The sequence below is a fragment of the Rhagoletis zephyria genome, unplaced genomic scaffold (assembly GCF_001687245.7).
Source record: "Rhagoletis zephyria isolate East Lansing unplaced genomic scaffold, Rhagoletis_zephyria_1.1 Rzeph_scaffold_02257, whole genome shotgun sequence".
Lineage (NCBI taxonomy): Eukaryota > Metazoa > Arthropoda > Insecta > Diptera > Tephritidae > Rhagoletis > Rhagoletis zephyria.
In genome coordinates this window covers 63,346-85,549 of record NW_016159341.1, presented here as the reverse complement: position 1 = coordinate 85,549, position 22,204 = coordinate 63,346, and the positions used below count along the sequence as shown (strand labels likewise).

Below are 22,204 nucleotides of genomic sequence, written 5' to 3'. Positions count from 1 at the left end.
CGCCGTCAACTAGGTTACGCGTGTTTCCTCGCTGAAGTTTTCGTTTACGCGCCTTTATTCATGTCTAGTGACGCATTGATTTCTTAGTTTTTATGTTCACCAAATTGGATCCGCCATTTCGAATTTTTTAAATCTGCCTTCATACTCGGAGACCTCAAAAACATACAAAGTGGTGTCAAAGCGTTTTTGAGCACGTGAGTGGTGCACGGGGTTTTTGTCCCATTTCAAAAAAATTCAAGCACAATGTGTATATCGAATTTTGTCAAGATCGGTCAAGTAGTTTTTGATATACGCATATGTGATATACATAAGTGGGCGGTGCCACGCCCATTTTCCTAAAAATTTTTTAGTAACAAATTTTGTGCTTAAGAGCCATTGTACATATCTATCAGTTTTGAGGAAATATATCAATTTTGAGGTACTCCTTAGCCACACTGCTCAAAAAATCTGCACGTCTGTTACATACACGCATATAAATTCAAGGCCATATTCTTGCTTAAATTGCCTAACTTCGACAATTTTTATATCATTGCATTAGGTGAGGTATCAATTTATTCATAATAAATGTTTTTTTTAGATAAATACCACACATTTGGAAACTTTCATAGACATTTTTGAAATTAGCGATGAGCAAAGCTGAAAAAATTAAGATAAATAGGGGCTCATTAAAATTTAACCGATGAAAACTCCCAACAAGCTAAGTCTAACAATATATTGTCATACGTCGTTTTAAAGGTCTGTAAATCCTACCTATCTTTATGTTGTACTCGACCATACCTACAACCTACAACAGGTTTTGTTTCGGGTATATTTCATGGCTTTTTTTGTAGCACCGTGTTTTTAAGCAATTGTCTAATAAAAAATCTATATATATTTTTATACAAGGCAAGATCCAACAGTACAGCATATACAACAGCGAACAACAGCTTAGCTAAGTAGCAATGACATGCTAAAACAGTATGTTTGAGATGGAGTGACATGGCATAACATCATTTTTGAGTTGACATGACATAGAAACGCATGGAATTTTTGAAAATGACATTCTAACAGAGAAGGTTGTATTTTGCAGTACTTTAGTAAATATTAGGAATGTTAGTCCCGGAATCCCGGCCTTTATAAGGTCACAAAAATCCCGGGATTCTTGGCAAATAATCCCTGGATTTTCGGGATTAGTAATTTGTACTGTATTTTCTTGACCAGTATTGGCTATATTTCTTTTTTATTTAATAATTAATATTTTTTTATAAATGTCTGGCTCATTATACATATAAAATCGCACGATAGTATGTTTTAAACACAAATATCAATATATTTGCAAAACCATGGGCCAAATTTAGTAAAATTGCGTTTTTAGTTTTTCACTAATAACTCAAAAATGATTTAAACGGATTCAAGTTTTTGGCTTCAGAAGGACTGGTATGTATTTAAAATGTCATTTTACAATTTTGTTCTTGAAGTTTCGCGATATTTTTTTTTTAATAAATTATATGTTAAGGACTTATATAAACTTGATAACATCCTCGAATTTCGTCCTTCAAACTTTATCAGCTTAATAAATTACCTACTCGTCCTTGTGAATATAAAAAATGTATTGTACATTGCATTGAATTTTTTAAATAATTTTTGGAATTAATCATATCTTTGAAACTACAAAGTCATTTAAAATAAATCCTGACGTCAGGGAGAAAAAATAAAAACGCAACTTTAAATAGCTAAAAAGTAGGTTTCAAATCCATTTATTTATTATTTATTTTATGGTAGGAGCTTCTGAAATAATACAGAAACAATTTTTTCGTTTTAAGTTGTTGAAAAGTAATGAATATCTAAATCCCGGGATGCCGGGATTGTGATAAGGACACCCCGAAAACCCCGAGATCGGAAAAAGTTAAAAAATCAACATCACTAACAAATGTGTTTTGTTATGTTATGCGTCATTTGTAGCAGCTGCTGACCACTGATTAAACATTCACTATCGAACACAACAGCTTTTGACTACTGATTGACCATTCACCGCCTCCTCTTTGTTGTTTTCATTATCTCCAAATCCAAATGATTTGGATTGAATATGATTACCCACTAAAAGGAATCATACGAACTTAACGTCACAGTAAACAAATTGATCTACAAAAAAAAAACTATCACATAAAGCTGTAATTGGCAATTGTGACAAAATCGCGAGCCCTAGCAGTTGTTGCAAGCAACAAAAAAGGTCGCCCCCAATAAAAAGTTATTGCTTGATTATTTATGGTTCGCTTTTTACAATTATTACATACATACATATTTGCATATTTAGCATGAAATATTCATAAAGTTTCTGCTGTACGTCTAAAGCTAGAAATACACACCAAATCTCGCATACGTTGAGCGACATATATAGTTTTCTTTTAATACGATATGGCCATCATGAATTTTTATGCATTTGATATTAAAGAAAAAGAACCTTATCTGATAACCTACGATAATAGCCGCTTTCTCAGGGATATATGTAGGTTGACATAAGCTCACAAGATATAAATCTTGTATCCTTTAATAACTGTAATTCAGGCAAACCTAGACAAAATTTCTTAGGCTTACATACACACATATGTTAATCGTTAGCTTAGGGCCGGTTGTTCAATGTCTGGTTATCACTACTTGCCGGTTAAACATCATTATCGACGTATTCGATATCATGCATATAACATGTGATCGATAAAGCAGTCTTTGTATTTAACCAGAGCTTCTACCTCCGATTAGTGCTAATCAGACATCGAACAACCGACCCTTAATGAATAAAGGCGCTAACCAACACTTTTTTCGAAACTGCGTTTTTCAGAGATTTTGGTAGGATGTACGAGAATACACTTTCAGTAAAAATTTTAAGGTGTTACATGCCAATTTTTAAAATGTTCTACCTGTTTTGATATTCTTTATATAGTGTTTTTGCTTCTCTTGTAAAATAAATCATTTGTTGGTTAGAGCCTTTGTGAATTAAGGTAACGATATAAATACACATGTAAAGTTAAACATTTATTAAATCGCAATACATCTTTAATATAAACACACTTAGCTTTAGTCCCCATACCAACTTTTTTTTTAAATAGTTCTATATTTTTTCGGAAATGTAAAAAGGAATTAGGCAGATAATAAAATGCAAAATATATTTGGTGAAATATCTATTTATATATATACATATGTACATACTCTGTACTATAACGCTGCAAACGTAATTTCCATATATAGAACGGCTGAACCGACTTGTATATTTTTTTTAATTGTTCCGTATAATACCCGTAATACCGTATAATACCACAAATTTGGAGGGTTTCCACCTGTTTGAAAATTTTAAACGCAATTAAATTAATAAAATCTATGAAACATTGCAATGTGGGTATCTAATTAAAGAAGTTCAAGAAAGATAACCATTGGAGATATTCTTGAGTAGTGTTGCCACCTATTTGAAAATTGTAACTCAGTTAAATTGATAAAATAAAGGAAATATTGCAATGTGGGCGTCAAACTAGAGAGTTTTAAGAAGGCTTACATTCAATAATACTTTATAATAGGGGTGCCACCTGTTTGCAAATTGTAATTCAATTAAATTGACAAAATAAATGAAATATTACGTCATGCGTACAAAAGGAACGGTATTTGAGAAATTTTGATTTGGAAATATTTTCAATAGGATTATCAATTATCTTAAAGTAAAGATTGAAGATACTTTAAATAAATGAAAAAGTACATAATAGGAACATTACTAGCACGTAATTTATTCCAAATACAATATAAAATTCCTTGTTAAGGAATTCAAAAAAGAAATTACACTTGAAATTACTTCTACGGAATTGAAAAAGTATCAAAACCTTTATTGTGAACTTAAGTAATTGATTCCTAATTACAAGCACTGAGGAATGTAATTGCATTTACCCAGCTATGTTTAAAATACATAGACCTTTTCGCAAAGTCCCTCATCCACTTCAACCTCTGTACTATGCCGCTGACGATAATGTGTACGGAAGAATGTATTTAAATTCTGACTAGACGAATGCAAACGAATATTTGCTACATCGCCGATACTTTTCAGTGGCGGATGCACTAACATTGGTTTCCGTTGTCGGGTTATTGTAAATTCGCCATCACAAAATTGTTTACGTTTCTTTAGGAAATCCATTTCCATTGTATTTTTAAGGCAATGGGAGCTAAATGGTCGTGACATAGCGGAGTCAATGCTATTTCTGAGTCCTTCATTGAAAATTTTGCTCGTATTAGATTTCAATAAGTTCGCATCTATTCCCAATGTACGATGAGGAAACGGTGTAGCTGCCTGTGTTATCTTAATGTAACCATAATCTTTGCATTTGGGTTTATAGGTATTTTCAATATTAGCTGCGTCAAAATGGGTATGCCTTGATACTTTGGAAGAGTTAGATGATGTGCTTGAACGAGCAGATCTTCTACTTGATCCCGAGCTTCTTAAAATTGATGTAGGCTTTAATTCTTCGCCGCCTCTTTGGCCAGCAGCTGAGATAATCGATTTTTGTTGCATAATTTTTTTTTTAAATAGTTTATTAATTATTTGTTTCTAATGTTAGGGTTCGCGGTTTCCACAAAGGTAAGTGCATGAAAATGTGCACGTCACGTAGTAAGTAATTTTGTCTTATTTGGATGTTGAAATAAACTGCTTGAATATTTTTCATCATGATTTCTCAGTAGAAAATTATGTAAATATCAATGTAAAATTGCTTTACCTTTTTTTATAAAAACTGTAGTAGATATAAAATGAAGTTTTCCTCTTATAATGAATTATAAACTTTATGATTTCAAATGTAACAAAAAATAAATTAAAAACGCCAAAAATGTGCTTAGTGATTCATCTGAATCATTTCTGAGTCAGGAGAGGTCCCGCGTGGTGTCGATTTTCATTTCATCAAGTTTCAAATCTCCCTGTATCGCTAAAAACTTCCAACTTCAAAGAATAAAATGTTATTGCACATCTATGTAGAATCTCAGCTCTTTGACTTGACTTCTCATTTTGGAAATTGGAAATAACGGTGCAGATGCAAGATACATACAAATTTCTATTAACTAATGAATTAAGTTGAATTTAATTTTTTAAGTGGCAACCCACTTAAAAATTATTTTCAAACTCCCTTTCTATTCCTTAAATATTTTTCGTATGGCAATGTTACAAATATTTCAAGTAAGTAATGAATTAAGATGAAATTTATTTTTTAAAGACGTGGAAAGCCTCTTAAATATAGTTCTGAAATAAAGGATGTTAAACCCATTTCCATTGATAACCATCGCTTAGTAATTCATTTAATTTATTAATTTATTTTAATTTAACTTTTTAAACTGGGGCAACCCTCAAACACATCAAAAATATTCTAAATTGTCAAACTAAGTATATCTTAAAACTCTTTCATTTGACATCCATTTTTAATATTTCATTTAACTTGGGTATAAAATAATTTCAAATAGTTGGCAAACGTCTTCAAAATATTTCCAAACTACTACCTTCTTAATCCTTTTTTGTCTGACAACCATACCTTATTCACTTACCAAACACCTTTAATTAAAATTGAATTACATTTTTTAAACATGTGGCACCACCCTCCTACACGTAGTTAAGTTATAAAGCCTTTTCAAAACCATTTCGGTTGATACCCATACTGTAACAATTTATTTAACTTTTTAAATAATTTGAGCCTAATTTCTTAACAGGTGGCAACTCGTTTCGAAAAAGTAAAACCTTATTGAACATCCGCATCGTAAGCCCTTTGTCACCTTCTGTTTGAAAGTCGAACGAAAGGTTCTGATCTGAGGGCATTTATTATTGAACTTGAGTGTAATTATTTAACAGGTGGCAACTCGTTTCGAAAAAGTAAAGTTAACACCGCATTTTTTAAAGTCGAACGAACGGTGCAGATCTGATGACCTGGACAAAAAGTTCCTTCGCGTATTATATATATATGTAGATATTAGAAATCTTCCTCTCCCTAACTTATTTGTTAGCCATGACCGCCGCAACTTGTTGCAATTCAAAAGGAATTGGAGCGTGAAAATAACTTTGTCAGTTTACTTTTTAAATGTCCGCAATGACTCTCTTGCACCGTCGCCTGCTAAAACTCCTCAAGCCCACATACTCACATAAACGCAATGGCATTCACACTTACAAACGAACATATTTGCGAAATTAACTAATTAGTGTGGCCAAGTTAAATTGCTGCTTATTTAGGATGTCACACTAACTTTTAACGAGCGTTACTATCTCTTATTTTCGATGTTCCGCTTTTTATCTTTCGCATTCGCGCAGACTTATTTTTCCGCCGGAATTCAACTTAACAGCTGATCTTAAAACCCATCTCGCAATTTAGAATATGCAGCGAGCTTGCTGCTAAGAAATGATGCCATATTGCAAAGATGCTAAAACTTTTGGAGCTAAAAGAAATGATCATAAATTGCCAAAGTTTGCAAAGAAAAAAATCGAACAAGTAAATAAAATTAAAGTTACTTATTTAAATAAACAGAAAAAAGCTGGGGGCAGCAGAAAATCTGGAAGCAGCAGAAACCGCAATGCCACAATCTGTGGAACAAAGTGCCAAGCGGATGCAGCCTTGCTAGTTTAGCGGAACAAGCTGACCTAATGGTTGAGGCTGTTTGCTGTTTGCTATTTGTTATTTTTTTAATGTCGTTGTTGTTGTTGCTGTTGGCAGCGGATGTAAAAATTAGCCCCAAAATGCTAACGAAAAATTTGCAAGGACAACGGAAAGATATGGAATTATCAATTTAATACTCGTACGCTTCTAAAGGGCAACTTCCGCTGCTACAAACGACTAGTCAAACATACATATATATTTACATCAGGTTACCCATGGGCGGAAATAAAGCGGGTCGTTGGTGGAAGTGGAAGCGATTCTAATTAGCACTAATACGTGCCGTTTTAAAACCACATTTAGCAAATCGGCAAGAAAAACGGAGAACAGCAGAAAATTTGGAATTTAAGATCCTAAAAATAGATAGATTATTTCATCGAAAATAACAAAGTTTCTTACTGTCCCAAGGTGGCAGAACAATGGTGAATATGTCAAATTTCAACATAATTGGCTAGTATAAAAAAAACAACTAAACTTTCAAAGTTAGCCTTTACATACATATGTACGCTGTCGGTCATATCTATAGCACCCCATTTCAAAGTGATATTGCTTGTCACTTATATTTTCAATATTCGGACCGACATAAAAAACATGTTTTCGTGGGTAAAACTGGTTTTCGGCCTAAAACTTGTGCCATCGTGCCAGTAAAATCTGCCAAACGAAAACCAGTTTTCGCTGAAAACTGCTTGAAAACTCACGTTACATTTATTCGAATCGGTATCTACTCTAGTTTATTCGCAAAGTTTATCGAAGTGGAAGTCATATTTTATCACCAGGGAACGGATTTTATGGAAATTGCCTTTTTTTCTGCTAAAGAGATACAGTATATTCGATTAAGAATGTCCACGATTTAGCTTTCCCTGATTCCATGTATACACATTTGATGTTGCCTTTTTTTGCCTTTTTTAAGATATTTGCCTTTTTTTGTCTTTTCTACCTTTAAAAAAGTGATTATAGCATTTACAATTTTTTTTTTTAGATTAAAAAATATACACATGCCCATGCGGCTTATAGAAGCGCAGGGACCTCTTGCCAAATTGGTGTTGGAAAAATTCAAAGCCGTTTTCTCAGCTAACGTAGGCTTGAAGATAATAAGGGGTGTGTATAAAATTGTAAAGGGCGAGGAAAACTCCCTTATTCCTGATAATATGAACGTTTCAAACGTTCCATATTTAAATTGGGCTCCATTNTTTATCACCTTTAATATGCCACTTCGGATTTAATTGGCTGGCCAAATTACGATTAAATGAAAACAAGTAAAGAAGTATAAGTTCGGGAGAAACCGAATGTTATATACCCGGTGCAGGCTTCAAATACCGTCGTTTCAATTTTCTCTAAACTAGATTGGCGCGTACACATATGTTATACCAGCATGAGAGAGCAAGACGAACTCGACAAAAAAAAAGAGGAAAGCATCGAACAAAAGGCAGTATTGCCAAGTTTTGAATTTGAAAAAGCACCAAATTTTTATTCGTGTATTTTTTGGACTTTATATGCATACATAAATTTATTGTAAGTATGCCGACTCAAATTAATAAAAATCAATGTTTCTTGCATGACCACATATTTATTTTGTTGTCGCTTATGATTTTCACTATGCCATGAGTTTGCTCAAATTTTTGTAAAGTTGCTTACCACACTTACGATTGTTATAAATTTTGCTTCCATTTTTTTATATCGTCGCCTTAGAGTGTAAACCTGCTAACGACCAAAAACATATTGCACTGTAGAGGCTAAAAACTAAATATATCTTTAACTCTTAGTCTAAGGGGCAAATCCTACATATAGTTTGTTAATCGCGCGACGTTCTATGGCCCTAATCCAGAACGAATTACGTTTTTTATGGTTTTATTGACAAATTTCTAACTTAGCAGGTTTTAGTTTTTGTATTTTCAAAATTGAAGTGGATTTAGCAGGTTTTTTGTATGAATAAAATTGTTTCTATTTTATTTTTTGCGATTATGAGCTCAATTTAAATGTTAATTAAAATAGGATTCCATAGATAAAAACAATTATATATAAATATATAAAAAAATACAACAGATTTATTCTTCCGTTTATTGCAACAAAAATAGGCAGTTTATAAAACATACAGTGGTCCACAAAATAATAGGAGTGCGTTATTTTGGTCAGTTTTTGCTATTTGTCTTTTGTTTATTTAATGTTTATTATTTTTATACAAAAGTCAAGCTGGGTATACATCAAACAACGAATAAATTCAGATTTCAACCTTTGTACAAAAATTATTAAAATTCTGTAAATTTTCACCAAAATATCAAACTTTTTAATCAGAATCTTCAGAGAAAATTCTGGTATGCAGTTTTATAGCCCATTCAATTCTAGTCTGAAGAAGTGCAAGTTTCAAGCTGCTAAAAAATTCCGTTGATTTTTGGCAATTTTTTTTGCTGGCACTGTCCCCATATAAAAGAAAATTGTCGAACATACTTTGTATGGAAAAAACGTGAAACACCTTCAACCGAAAAAATTCTCAAAAATCAACGGAATTTTTTAGCAGCTTGAAACTTGCACTTCTTCAGACTAGAATTGAATGGGCTACAAAACTGCATACCAACATATTTTCTAAAGATTCTCGTTAAATAGTTTGAAATTTTGGTGAAAATTTGCAGAATTTTTATAATTTTTGTACAAACTTGAAAATGTAAATTTATATGGTGTTTGTTGTATTACCAGCTAGGCTTTTACAAAAAAATACGAAACATTAAATAAACTAAAGACAAATAGCCAAAACAGGTTAAAATATCCCACTCCTATTATTTTGTGGACAACTGTATATTAGTAACTATACGTGAAGTATTCCCCTCTCAAATTTATAGTACAAAGACCACATTTAAGATAATTTAAGTAGGAACTCAATAATGCCAGAAAGTATGATACATATTATTCAATCATGAGGTAAATTGTTATAGTAAGCGTGGTAATCTTCAGGAAGTAATCGTTTGAAATACTGGAGATCTCATACTTTCTGCGAGCAATCGTACACCTACTCTCGTATAAATTCGGAAGGTGAGAAAACGGCAAGGAAACAGCTACTGGGGATTTTCTTTGCGGTATTACTTCCCATTCGTTGGAGAATCTTAGTTTTAAATGTATGTCGCCACTTGGTGTATATCGCAGGGCCCATATACCAGTTACTTTAGCAGCATCTTTGCCGCGACCGGGACGAATGCTATTAAAGAAATGAACTGTGTTAAAGCTTTTAAAGACCGTGTAACTAAGATAAGTTACGTCATATGGTTTTGGATTTTTTCTAGCTGATCTACATACTTCAATGTATTCTGCAGGAACATAGATATCTCTTTTCTTAAGTGCTCGTTCGATATTGGAATGGATACAAACAGCTTCCATTTGGGTATGGCCTTCTTCAAGAAACTTTTGCTCAATAATGATATTGTTATTTATAGCTGTGGATAACAAAGCATTAGCCATAATACTGTTTCGGTTTTGATATGTGCATTCATCGCTATAAAAATTACTGTAATTGGCTCCCCGGAACTATTATTTGGTACTAAATTTTTTTCTATCAAATCTACCCACACGCTGGAAAACTCTTCTGCATTTAATCTTCCTTCTGTTTCGTTCCACAAGTAACAATAATTTCCTTGAGATATAAAAAATTAAAGCTTATTCGCTGGCTATTACCTTGGCTTAAACGTATAAAGTAATACTCTAAGATAGAACAATAATCGAGCGACAGAAGCACAATATGTTGGATTTAGCAGTTGAATTTGAACTGATTGTACTTAGCAGCTTTACTCATCAAACGATTTTTGACAATTATATTTTTATATTGACGTATTTTTTTTTTGCTTGCCAACTGCGGAATCGCCTACTCCTTACAAATGCATCAAAAGGTCAATTTTGCCAAAAACCGGATTTAGCAGGTTTACACTCTAAGCCGACGATATATTTCCTAATTTATTGTCTTCAAACTAAAAACAAAAGCACCAAAAACACACCAAGCACCAAACTCAAAAATTTTCGCGTTTTGAATACCCATTAAATTTGGTGTGAAAAGCATCAAGTTGGCAATAGTGTATGTAAACAAAAGTATTTTATGACGTCTGCGATTGGGTGGATGCTGTCAAATCGACGAAGAGGGGGTTAGCGGTCCGCGAATGGCGCGAGCTTTATTTTCTGGATCGTGGGTTCAACTGGTCTCTTGCAAATTTTATTAGCTTTCATTTAGAAAAAAAGTAATCAAATTGAAATTCAAAACAAAAGAAAAAAAAATTGAAATGAACTGAGCCATACAATTTTTGAATTTATTTACAAGCAAATATTTTTTACCGGCTTTTGCAACTTAAATAAGTTCTCTGCAAGATTGTTTGTTTAAAATATGTATATGGTATATGGGGTATGGAAATATCCCTTTTCCCTAGCAGTAAACGTTTCAGTGTGGGCAACAATGATATTTTTTAAATAAGGCAGATCAGAATATGCGCTCTCTGGGAAGACAATACCTGTAATTATTGTATGGACATTTTTAAATACGAACATGTTTAAAGGATAATCAAATAAAAAATACAGTTGCTATTTGGAATAGAAAAAAGCGAATGCCGGTTTTTTGCGTAAGGGACTGCGACACTCTAGAATGTAATAGATTTAAATTAAGGAGCAGGTAATAATGTACCTTTGTACTATTTAACATGTCATTGGTCGGTAACAAAAGCAACCCGGGAAGTATAGTCTTGTTTTTACATGCAGCTAAAGACAACACATGACAAAGCCCGCTTTTTTTAATTCAAAATTTACATAAAAACGGTGTTACTTTTATAATAAAAATGTCTGCTTATCAGGGTCCTCAACTCCCACCCTACGTTCTCCTTAAAATTGTCGAGGTAACGGTATCATACATACCCCATTGCGCCGTTGCACTAACATGTTGTTTACTGTGTAGATTGAAACCGCCCATCTTTATTTAACTGGATGTGCGCACCTATCAGCCTTTCAAAAATCTTCAGGAGAAACGAAGTTTGGCTAGTGGGCCGTGCCAATTTCTGCTTGCCTTCGGCAATAATATTACCCATGCCATACTTAATGATATTGGTACGTAGTCAGCGTTGTCTTGATTTTCTACAAATCGCAAACGATACTATCCATCTTCTTAACGTGAAAAGCGTATGCCCTCTTCTGCCTGGGGACTGTCGCCCGAAGTAATTCATTGGTCCTATGAAACTATAGTTAAGCCTATCTTGTTTTACAGAGCGCTTGCCTGTTGGAATTCAATAGAGAAAGCTATATTGGTTAAGCAACTGGAGCGTGTGCAGCCTTAACCGGCATTATTGGGGCACCGGCATTATTGGGTACACCTATGTACACTGACGCATAACGTCATGTTGAACATTGCGCCTATATGTAGATATTGCAAAGAGAATTGTCGCAGCACAAACTACTACTAGGCTCGGAGAAACCGGGCGACTCCCAGTAGCAAATAGATCAGGGATATGAAGGATATGACGGTGCGCTTGAAATCGGTACGGGAATGTCTGACCTCTCTATACACCCCGTCGGAGTACTTCCTTATTTGGCTCAATTAGGCGCCCGGCCAAAGTAACATTGCGAGAAACTGCGTGGCTGATGACCTGGCAAGGAAAGGACTGGTTGAAACGTTATCGCCGGATATAGAGCAACTGGGTACACCTCTGTCCTCCTGCGGTTCACTCTTGGACAATTGAGCGTGTGTTGGGCTAACGCTAGGGCATGCGCAATTTCCAGATCCTTCTCGCTATAGGTGGGGCTTCGGAGGGTCCATTGTGCGACTGGCATTCACGTGTTAAGGTTAAGAAACTCAACTGCATCAAATTCAATTTTTCGATAAAAGGGCCAAAAAAAAGTTTGAATATTTTCTTAACATTATATTTATAGGCCATCTGATCCCAATGCAGTGCAAATGTCTGGAACATTTTGTTTTCAAAAAGATTTTTCCCGACAAGTAAAGCAAGAAATTCGAAAAGGGGGTTAAAAGGAAATTTCGCCCAGGTTTTAACTCAGCGGAAAAATGGCACCAATCTTCTTTATTTTATTTTACACGCTGTACATAAATATGTACATAAGTTAAACGTGCTTTTTTTATTTGCCACATTAACGTTATTTTTGAGGTTGATTTCCCACATGCAATTAATTGCGGCTGAAATATAGATGCATATGCGCATATGTATCACTCTTCTGTTGCCTGATAATGCAACATAAATAAAGTTTACGGTATACGCATTCGCTCATACGCGGGCCATTTGCTCAAATCTGGAGCATTTCTGCAATAAATAGAGTCGAGTCGAATGAAAGAGAAGAAAGCGAGCTGCTTGCTGTGCGTCTGAGTTTAATTAGTGCAACTGAATTATTTTCTATCGGCCAATTTACCACAGAAACTTCATCAACTAACTGCAGCAGTTCGACTTGCCGCACTTAGCCACACTCTATGTATGTATGTACATACTTAGAAATCGTAAAAGAGACAATGCAAACATTCGATTCATACGCAGGGGCATAAACATTCGATGTGCTCTTGCATTGCTGCACTGTACTGCGGTTGCTCGTATTTTATTTTTTTATTTTACGTCCATCAACAGCAGGCAACTAAAAGCCAACAATAGTATCGCCTAATCCATCTTCCGCCATGCTATGGCTGCATAGGTGCATAGGTGGCTTGCTATTGCCTCTTCTCCCTTTAACCATTTGCTACAATCTTTTGTCGTCGTTGCGTCGACGTTTGTTGGTAATGAGCGATAACTCGTTCAAATATTTAATCTCCTTTAAAGGTGTCATAATAGCTATGTCTGTTTTAATGACGGTTTCTTCTCGAATACGAATCTGTTAACTTTAACTCCTTTATTAAACTGAATTTTTGTTTATAAGACCTTCATCAACATCTATCGGATCCTTAAGCAAATCTACGCGAATGAAACTTCCTTTTCTTGGTATACGCTGTAACTGCGATTCTGGCCGAGTCTAATAAAGCATGCTAGTTGTTTCCTTTTTTCTTTGTGAACTGAACTCAAGTCCTTCTCTTTCTGGTATTTCTTTCCATCAATATGCCTTGCGCTTACCCCTTCAATTCCCTATATATATGTATATAATTTTTTTTGATGCACAGTCCTGTGGATATGGTCCAAGTCAATGTTTAGCCCTCGGAGTGTACGTACGTCTAAAATACTAGATGCGCTAGCTTTTGCCTCTCGGACGGCCACCTAGACGAAACCGCTAGTAAGGGCGAGGGACGTACTGTTTTTTGGCAGCTTCTGCAGCCTACTGATCTCGCGACGTATTGCCTTATTCAGTGTACGTACATTGCTCGCGCATTTCCTCTGATGTGAAACGCCTGTCATGTGAACGGAATCTAATAGCGGCAATCAGTGAGTAAAGTATTGTCCGGAGGAGCAGTACATAGAATGCATTTAGGCGCCCGATGTTAGCAGTCGCGCCTAAAGAGTGAGTTTAGGATGGCTTTACAACGTCTATCCTGAGCATTCATCCAGTTAAGGCTCACAACTTTTGACGCACAGATATGCGGCAAATCAACAACAACAACAAAAATGTATGGAACGAATTCAAACCAGCTGATTTTTTACCAATCAAATTAACCCGTTTTGTTTGCGGCACCGTTTTCATTGTGCCGCCTCGCCATGTTCTGTGCGTTTTGTCAGTCAATCCATCCAGGTATCCCTGTGACGCAGAAAAGATTTTCTATCTGGTGGGGCCTTTACTTCTCCAATCGCTCAGTTGGACCTCGTATACGTCGCATTATATCGACTTGGGTGAAGCAGTTGGAGCGTATGATATTTGCATTATATCGACTTTGTCGCCTTATCACGGTTTTTGCTGGCAATTTAACAGCCATGAAGAACAACGCGCTTAGGTATTACAGTGGAGGAAAAATTGCCGAGGTCAAATTTGCCTTAGTATCAGGTTTCGATACGGGTATTTGTTTTCATTACCTACTCAGTACTTGGTTCAAAAGTATCGAACGAAAAGTATCGAGTACGTACTGATACAAAACAATGGCCACTTTCTGGGAAATGGCGATCAAGAACTTAATGCACATGCGTGGAAACTAAAGCTGGAACTCCATAGGCAAGCGTATGCGTGCAAATGCGAGATCCGTTGACAAGCGGTTACGTGCGTAAAAACTGAGCAACTCCATAGTATGCGCTTGCACGCGTTTGTCAGTTGACATTTCGATAAGTAGATGCAGCATTCATACACATTTTTATATATATTTAGTTTAGTTTCGACCATACCTTTTGTTCTCGGTCCTTGTCTAATAACAATAATAATAATAATAATATATTAGCGCTTACACAATGGGCCGTATGCACAAAAATTTAGCCATTGCTTTTTCTTAAAATTTCATATCATTTACTCGATTTGTTCAAATGAATTTAAGTGAAAGGTATGAAATTTTAAGAAAATGCAATGGCTAAGTTTTTATGCATACGGCCCAATATGTGTGTGTTTGGCCGAGCTTCTTCTCCGATTTGTGGCGCACGCCTTACTCTTTTTACACAAAAAACTTTTTTTAACCTACATCCAAAAAAGGAACTTCCGCCATCAGTTCGACGGAATATTTTTTTTTATGTATGTTACCGCATAACTTTGGACCACGTCAACCGATTTCGATAATTTTTCTTGCATCGGAAAGGTAGTGTCTCAGAGGTGGTCCCATACTAATTTGGTTTAGATCAGATCATTGGATCATGAAATATATATATATGCATATATATACATATATATATTTTTTATATGAGAATTGAAGTCGGGTTTTTTTCTAAAAATTACTTGTTTATATATTTTTTTCGATGTTACTTTGACCAGGGCTTGAAACCAAACCCCGCGAACCCTGCTTAATTCTTTTAAATATAGAGCCCTATATATATAAATATGAAATTAATTTAGACTTTTGAGTGATTTCTCTTTTCATTTGTTCCTTTTTATTGTTTTTAAAGACAATGAGGTTGTTCACGCTTGACTGGTTATCAGGTTATGTGGTTATATTTTTTTTTTCAGTTTACAACAATAAAATACACGACACAATATTTTTTCACCAGATAACCTGATAACTAGGCAAGTGTGAAAACCACAATAATTTTCTATTTCTATATACATATACATATCTGTATATATCGATGGTCCTCTGCAATAACGACGCAGTTCAAATTTCAAAAAACAAAATGCCTTAATCTAATTAATTTCTAATCCTTACTAAAGTAGTAAGGATTACTACAGTAAGTAGTAAATATAAGACATGGATTACGCAAGGATTAGGGTCACGTAACAGTAATGAGTTTTTATTTTCTGAATTTTGAGTTGTGTAGTTATTGCCGAGAGCTATAGATATAGATGTCAATATATTTTTCTACTAGATTATATCCACCAATTGTTTAACTTTTCCATGTTTATAAATCTATTGCACCACCCCAGTTTTACTACTAATTTTAATAATCTATACGCTTGTGGTATTTACCGTGAATTCTTTTTACTTATTCTCGGACTTTTAGCTTCTTGGTCGGCATTGGTATCCGATTTCTTTCGAGCTTGTTCAAATAGACTGCTTTCTCGTTTCCACAAATCCTTCAATTCATTTGTCCAACCTAATACGTCGGCCATTTGCCATACAGCATCGTCACAGTCACCTAAAAACGTTATATCGCGTTTCTTATCCGGACCCGAAAATTTATCAATAGCCACTCTATTTATAAGCACGCGTATACAATTCGGTTTAACGTTAGCAACCAATGAAGCGAAGGGATACACTTCCAAAGATGTACCCATAATAATCAAAAGGTCGCAATCGGCAAAATCTTCCAGGGGCTTGGTGTAAAAATGATCTGGCATATTTTCGCCGAAAAAAACGATATCGGGTTTAACAATACCATTACATTCTTCGCATACTGGCAAAACGTCACCAAATATTTTTTCCTTCATCCATTCTTTCGTATAAAATTTGTTGCAGTCGACGCAATGGTTTGTATGAAATGTGCCATGTGCCTCGACCAATTTCTCTTCCGGTATACCTGCTAAACGCTCTAGACAGTCAATATTCTGCGTATAATGCCGGGTTAACAACTTTTTATCATTTAATAAACGTATAAAATAATGCGCCGGTGATGGGATATANCGGTTTAACAATACCATTACACTCTTCGCATACTGGCAAAATGTCACCAAATATTTTTTCCTTCAACCATTCTTTCGTATAAAATTTGTTGCAGTCGACGCAATGGTTTGTATGAAATGTGCCATGTGCCTCGACCAATTTCTCTTCTGGTATACCTGCTAAACGCTCTAGACAGTCAATATTCTGCGTATAATGCCGGGTTAACAAGTTTTTATCATTTAATAAACGTATAAAATAATGCGCCGGTGATGGGATATAATGTCCAGGATAAAGTTCTTTGGCCAAAGTAAAAAAGGGCTTTGGATTACCCATGAAGTAATCCAATTCAAATATATCGGTCGGATGCGGTAAATTATATTTTTGCAAGTTGTCATACAGGCCCGAACCAGGTGAGCGAAAATCCGGTATGCCAGAAGCTAAAATTGTACATATGTATGTATAAGAGAAATACATTCGTTATTTTTCTATTTTGCCTGGTTCACACCTACTAAATGCAACTTACAAGTAGATATTCCGGCACCAACCATGGTAATAATTCTTTTAAATCCGTTGTCTTTCCAATGTTTCAGGAAGCTTTCAAAAGTTAAATCTTCCAAGACCTATAAAATGAAACCAATTTATTCATACGTATGTACATACATAAGTACATATGTATGTAGTATATATATTATGTAAGCCAAGGTTTATAAAGGAATTTTATTGCTAGTTTTACATACCTGGCCGGATTGTTGTGCCAGCAGGTTGTCACTAGCAGCATGCAGAGTGAGCCTAGAAAAGAGGCTGTTTAAGTTCGTCCGAATGGATTCCAATCTTTCTAAAAAATAAAAGCAGTAATGAATACACATATTTTAAATAATTGCACTGCATTCATGTAAAATATTGTAGCTAGGGATAGCCTTAAATACGAACAACTTAAAATCTCGAAAGTATTTTTCATACAAATTTTTATTGTTTTTGAACCATACTAATTTTGAACTACGTTACGAAAATAAAACAATAAATTTATTTAGAAATATTTTAGAAACGTTAAAATCATTATATTCGGGATTTTCATACAAGAAATCCCCGTTAATAGGCAAAAAAAAATTAAGGAGTCACACGATTGGGTATTTCCCAAAAATTTGGTGCAAATTTGTTACAATTTTTCAATAGAAGAGCGCTGTATTACACCAATCGTGACTACATACCACAACAAAAAAAACTCGTCCCTATTTTTTACCAATAGCCCAATATAAAAAATTTATGAAAATCTACTAATGTGCTAATCGTGTGACACTGTCTTTATGCATTTTGGAATGTCGCAATTTTTAATATCGGAGAAATACTTTTACTTACTATTTTTTCCAACTGTTAAGAGAGGAAGTGATCGCTAACAGATATGCATTTCCTACCAAATTGGCAACAGGCTGTCAACGCCTTTTTAACCCTACTGTACCATTTATACAATTCCCATACCTTACAACCGTCGTGCATAAAAACCGGTCGGCGTGGCATCCCATTAAGCGCAGGTATGCATTTTGCAGTAAATTCAGGAAGACGGCAGCACAACATGCATTTTTATTATTTTTAATGTTGATGAAAATATACATTATCATACCGAATTTTAGCACAACTACTACCAAGCAGCAATATTTTGTTAAAAATATATGCTGAAAAATGCTTTAATGCATCCAAAATATCGCTGTATACACACTTACCACTCGTTGCCTGGGCATCCACAAGGCTTTCAGAATGCTTACTCTGGTTTCGTGGTCCATCTTCGCCTTGCTTTTTTGAAGTTCCCGGTGTTTCTTTCTCACTCATCACTGCCAATTTAGTCGTTATTAGAGACAAGTGCCTAATATAACTAGATATTGAATTTCGTTTAATCAACGCCGTCTTTGATAAGCTCAAGTAATCGATCCCAAAACAACTTAACACAAATTCTGACAAGACAGAAAAAACAAAGATGCCAAATGTCACCACATTCCAATCAGGGTGGTGTGTACCTCACACCTTATCAAAGTTGCCAGATAGTTATGGTATAGGAAATGTCGAAGCTGATGCAACTCTTCAGTTTTTGGTTTCAATAAAGAACTGCATCTGTAAATAATAAGTCTCTTTAATCCCACAGCATTTAAATTAAAAAAATTTTGCTTTTAAATATGAAAATTTCAAAATTCTTTTTCAATATACCCAAATGGTAGCATATTTTCGTGTATTCACCACAAAACCCACGCTATCTAAAAGGAAGCTACAACACTGCCAACTGTCATTTTTGTTTTGATAGCTTGACACTGACCAGCCCAGCTGGTTTGTTTTCTTTTCCTGAAAATTTTTCATCCTTGAGCGTCGAATTTTATAGAAATCAAAAAAATACCCATTTAAAATGCATATTATTGGTATTACAATATGAAGATAAATACTTGGTGAAATGTAAAGTGTTTTTCTAGTGGAGTTTTTGTAGTTTTGTTGTGAATACATATAGTTGAAAACGGACGGGTGGCACGTTGCTTTTGCAGACTGCCTAAAATAACAATTGAACGGTGAGAAAATTCTACCACAGCGTCCTCTGGTGATTGATAATTATTTGCAATTATATTTTGTAGGCATTTTATGAATTTGTGGTCCAAACGCAGACAATAAAAATATAAACTATATCGATTTTCTCCGATACCTCATGAAAGATGCACCTCAATCACGCTACTGCAATGGCTAACTACCAGCACTATCCGCCGCCGCAGATTTCAACGCACGGTGGCACGCCCACCACGGTGCAACAGCATACTACTATAGCGACGGGTAGCACACCATTTACGCTGCATCAGTTGACTGCTGTGCAAGCCATACAACATCCGACACACCAGGCTATGCTACATCCGCAACACCCACTGGTACACCTACTCGATATTTCCTCCACGAATACACCGAATCCAACTCCATTGCCACCGACTAAAATCGAATTGCCGGAACCCGAACCTATTGAAGTGAAAATAGATGATCCGCGCAAAAAAAAGGAATGCCACGTCTGCAAGAATAAATTTCGTCAGTTAACTACTTTGCGCAATCACATGAAAATTCACACAGACGAGCGGCCGTACAAGTGTAAACATTGCGATAGAGCTTTCCGTCAGATTTCAACGCTCACCAATCATGTGAAAATTCATACCGGGGAAAAACCGTTTACATGCAATATTTGCGCTAAAGATTTTCGCCAGCAAAGTACACTAATTAACCACATCAAAACTCATAAAGGTTAACAACTGATATTAAGCTTAACAATTTCTAAACGCTATTATCATTTTTATATTACAGAATCGAGTACCCCAACCTCATTACTCAACTATCAGCCTGGTACAAAATTGAATCATCGCAACTCCAAATTGGCTCAAAATCAAATGGTAGACTATCAAAATCGATCCATTACAAAAACACTTTACACTGGCAGCTATAGCTCACCGCAGGCCGACGAGCTGGTAAAACCCTATCAGTGCAATGTTTGCAAAAGACGTTTTCCGCAGCTAAGTACGTTACACAATCATGAGCGGACACACATCGATCCCAAGCCGTATAAATGTGAAACATGTGACAAATCCTTCAGTCAACTGGCCACTTTGACAAATCACAAAAAGATTCATACCGGTGATAAGCCGTACGCTTGTTCCTTTTGTTCCATGCAATTCCGACAGCAGAGTACTCTAACCAACCACATGAAGACCCACACCACAGGTGAGCCTTTTGTGTGTTCGCCGTCCAACTGAGGAATTATAACTCCAATTTCCCCCTAACAAAGCTTTTATTTAAATTTACACGCATACAGCCGCCAGCAATGCAAACGCAGTGTCAACTACCACCACCACAATGGCAGCCCCACACGGCATCAACCACATGACTTCAACACTGGTTGCACAAGGAGAACATCCCCAACTAAACAACATGGTACATCAACAATTGCAAGCAGAGCATCCATTATTGCATTTCCTCGATAGTAACACAACTGTAAGCACCATTGTTCCAAAAGAGCCGTTCAATCCCAACACCAGTCGTCGTTTCAAAAACGAGGCAGATAGCTTAATGTTGGAGAGCCCTGATCGCCCTTTTCCATGCGCTATTTGCCGCAAAGCTTTCTCACAACAGAGCACCTTAGCCAACCACATTAAGACGCACACCGGTGAGAAGCCATATAAGTGCAAAGTGTGCGAGTCGAACTTCCGACAACTGTCCACCTTGAATAACCATCTGAAAATACATACTGGCGAAAAGCCTTACAGCTGTTCCTATTGCCCTAAACAATTTCGGCAGAAAAGCACTCTTATTAATCATGTCAGGATTCATAATTGTTAAAAACGCCATGGAAATATTATTCAAACAAAAAAAAGCAATGATGAAGAAGCTAATGTTATAAGACACAAGAACAATTGCCATGTTGGCCAGCAATCCCAATAAAAGAGAACAGCCGATAATAATAACCCATAGACCCAACAGATAAATATGTATACAAAGATGACTGTATCAAAACGTAAATACGAGGTAATGGAGAAAACTATTAAAAACAATAAAACATTGTAATTTCGATGTTAAAACTAACTATAACCAGCTGCTAAACGTAATGAGTTACTTACTGCTGTGCAATATGTATTGTCCATGTAAATTAATTATATACTAAGGAGCCGCATGAGTAAGTAGAAAATAATGTATACATTTATAGATTTGTGGCAAAGTTACAATTTATAAGAGTAAAATGATTTGATGAAGTACACGACACGAACTTTTGGTAGCATGAATTCGCCGTCAAATCGCCAGGAAAGGACAAAAACAAAACTCTTTGGGGAATTTGTACGACGTTACAACAACAAATCAAATCTTATTTTGAAATGAATGCCAGGTTATAGGTTAGCTGAAATTTCGCGATACTGAAATCGTGTACCCCAATGGAAAACAAAATATTTATTAAATATATTATTTTTAGCATTTTAGAATAATCCGACGCAAATAATTTCAGTTGTGTCAATAGATATGAAACGTATGATCCTGTCCGCACAGTAATTGCCACCACCTTACCGCATGATCCATATTCATATACATATGTACATACATACATTACTGCAGCAGCAACTCCCAAGAGTTTATGAGCTACAAAAATGAAACAAGAACAGAAATCATGATCAATCACTTATAATTAATATGCTACATAATTTTACTTGCTCATGCATGGCTCTACTATATACATACAGATACAGGGTCTTTTCTTTTGTTTCAAAATGTTCGCTTCTTATTAGTGCGAATGTTTTTGAAAATAAAAATTTAAAAAAAAAAAACAGCAAAAAATATTTAACATGCATTATTGTACTATTGCGTATAAAACCAATTATAATGTGCGTAGAAGAAAACGTTTAATAAAATTCATGTAGAATAAAGCGATATTTGTAAGCAGAAAAATGTCCTTGACTTTTTATGA

At 35.2% G+C, this 22,204-nt stretch overlaps 2 protein-coding genes across 4 annotated transcripts; one reads left to right on the top strand and one right to left on the bottom strand.

Annotated features, from left to right (window-relative positions):
• Positions 1 to 15,633: 15,633 nt before the first annotated feature.
• On the bottom strand, positions 15,634 to 18,716 carry Sirt2 (Sirtuin 2). Of its 3 annotated transcripts, none has more exons than XM_017620807.1 (5): positions 18,465 to 18,716; positions 17,484 to 17,581; positions 17,270 to 17,366; positions 16,768 to 17,183; positions 15,634 to 16,508 (listed from the first exon to the last, which is right to left on the bottom strand). In XM_017620807.1, exons 1-5 carry the CDS (start codon positions 18,568 to 18,570, stop codon positions 16,110 to 16,112), a joined length of 1,116 nt encoding a protein of 371 aa, XP_017476296.1. In that variant the 5' UTR covers positions 18,571 to 18,716; the 3' UTR covers positions 15,634 to 16,109. The 3 variants fall into 3 exon arrangements, with proteins under 3 accessions (XP_017476296.1, XP_017476298.1, XP_017476297.1); XM_017620809.1 differs by having other exon boundaries at positions 15,634 to 16,663; positions 16,923 to 17,183; XM_017620808.1 differs by having other exon boundaries at positions 15,634 to 16,726; positions 16,986 to 17,183.
• A 311-nt stretch (positions 18,717 to 19,027) lies between these two features.
• Positions 19,028 to 21,888, top strand: LOC108366402 (zinc finger protein 501). Its single transcript, XM_017620805.1, has 4 exons — positions 19,028 to 19,292; positions 19,356 to 20,001; positions 20,062 to 20,475; positions 20,567 to 21,888. The coding sequence occupies exons 2-4, from the start codon at positions 19,434 to 19,436 to the stop codon at positions 21,088 to 21,090; spliced, it is 1,506 nt and encodes a 501-aa protein (XP_017476294.1). The 5' UTR covers positions 19,028 to 19,292; positions 19,356 to 19,433; the 3' UTR covers positions 21,091 to 21,888.
• Positions 21,889 to 22,204: the final 316 nt, after the last annotated feature.

Coding starts and splice junctions, on each gene's coding strand:
- Sirt2 (XM_017620807.1), bottom strand. CDS start 18,570: ATGAGTGAGAAAGAAACACCGGGAACTTCAAAAAAGCAAGGCGAAGAT. Junction 17,582..18,464: donor GGATGCCCAGGCAACGAGTG/GTAAGTGTGTAT, acceptor TTTATTTTTTAG/AAAGATTGGAATCCATTCGG. Junction 17,367..17,483: donor TGGCACAACAATCCGGCCAG/GTATGTAAAACT, acceptor TTCATTTTATAG/GTCTTGGAAGATTTAACTTT.
- LOC108366402 (XM_017620805.1), top strand. CDS start 19,434: ATGCACCTCAATCACGCTACTGCAATGGCTAACTACCAGCACTATCCG. Junction 20,002..20,061: donor CCACATCAAAACTCATAAAG/GTTAACAACTGA, acceptor TTTATATTACAG/AATCGAGTACCCCAACCTCA. Junction 20,476..20,566: donor CATGAAGACCCACACCACAG/GTGAGCCTTTTG, acceptor ACACGCATACAG/CCGCCAGCAATGCAAACGCA.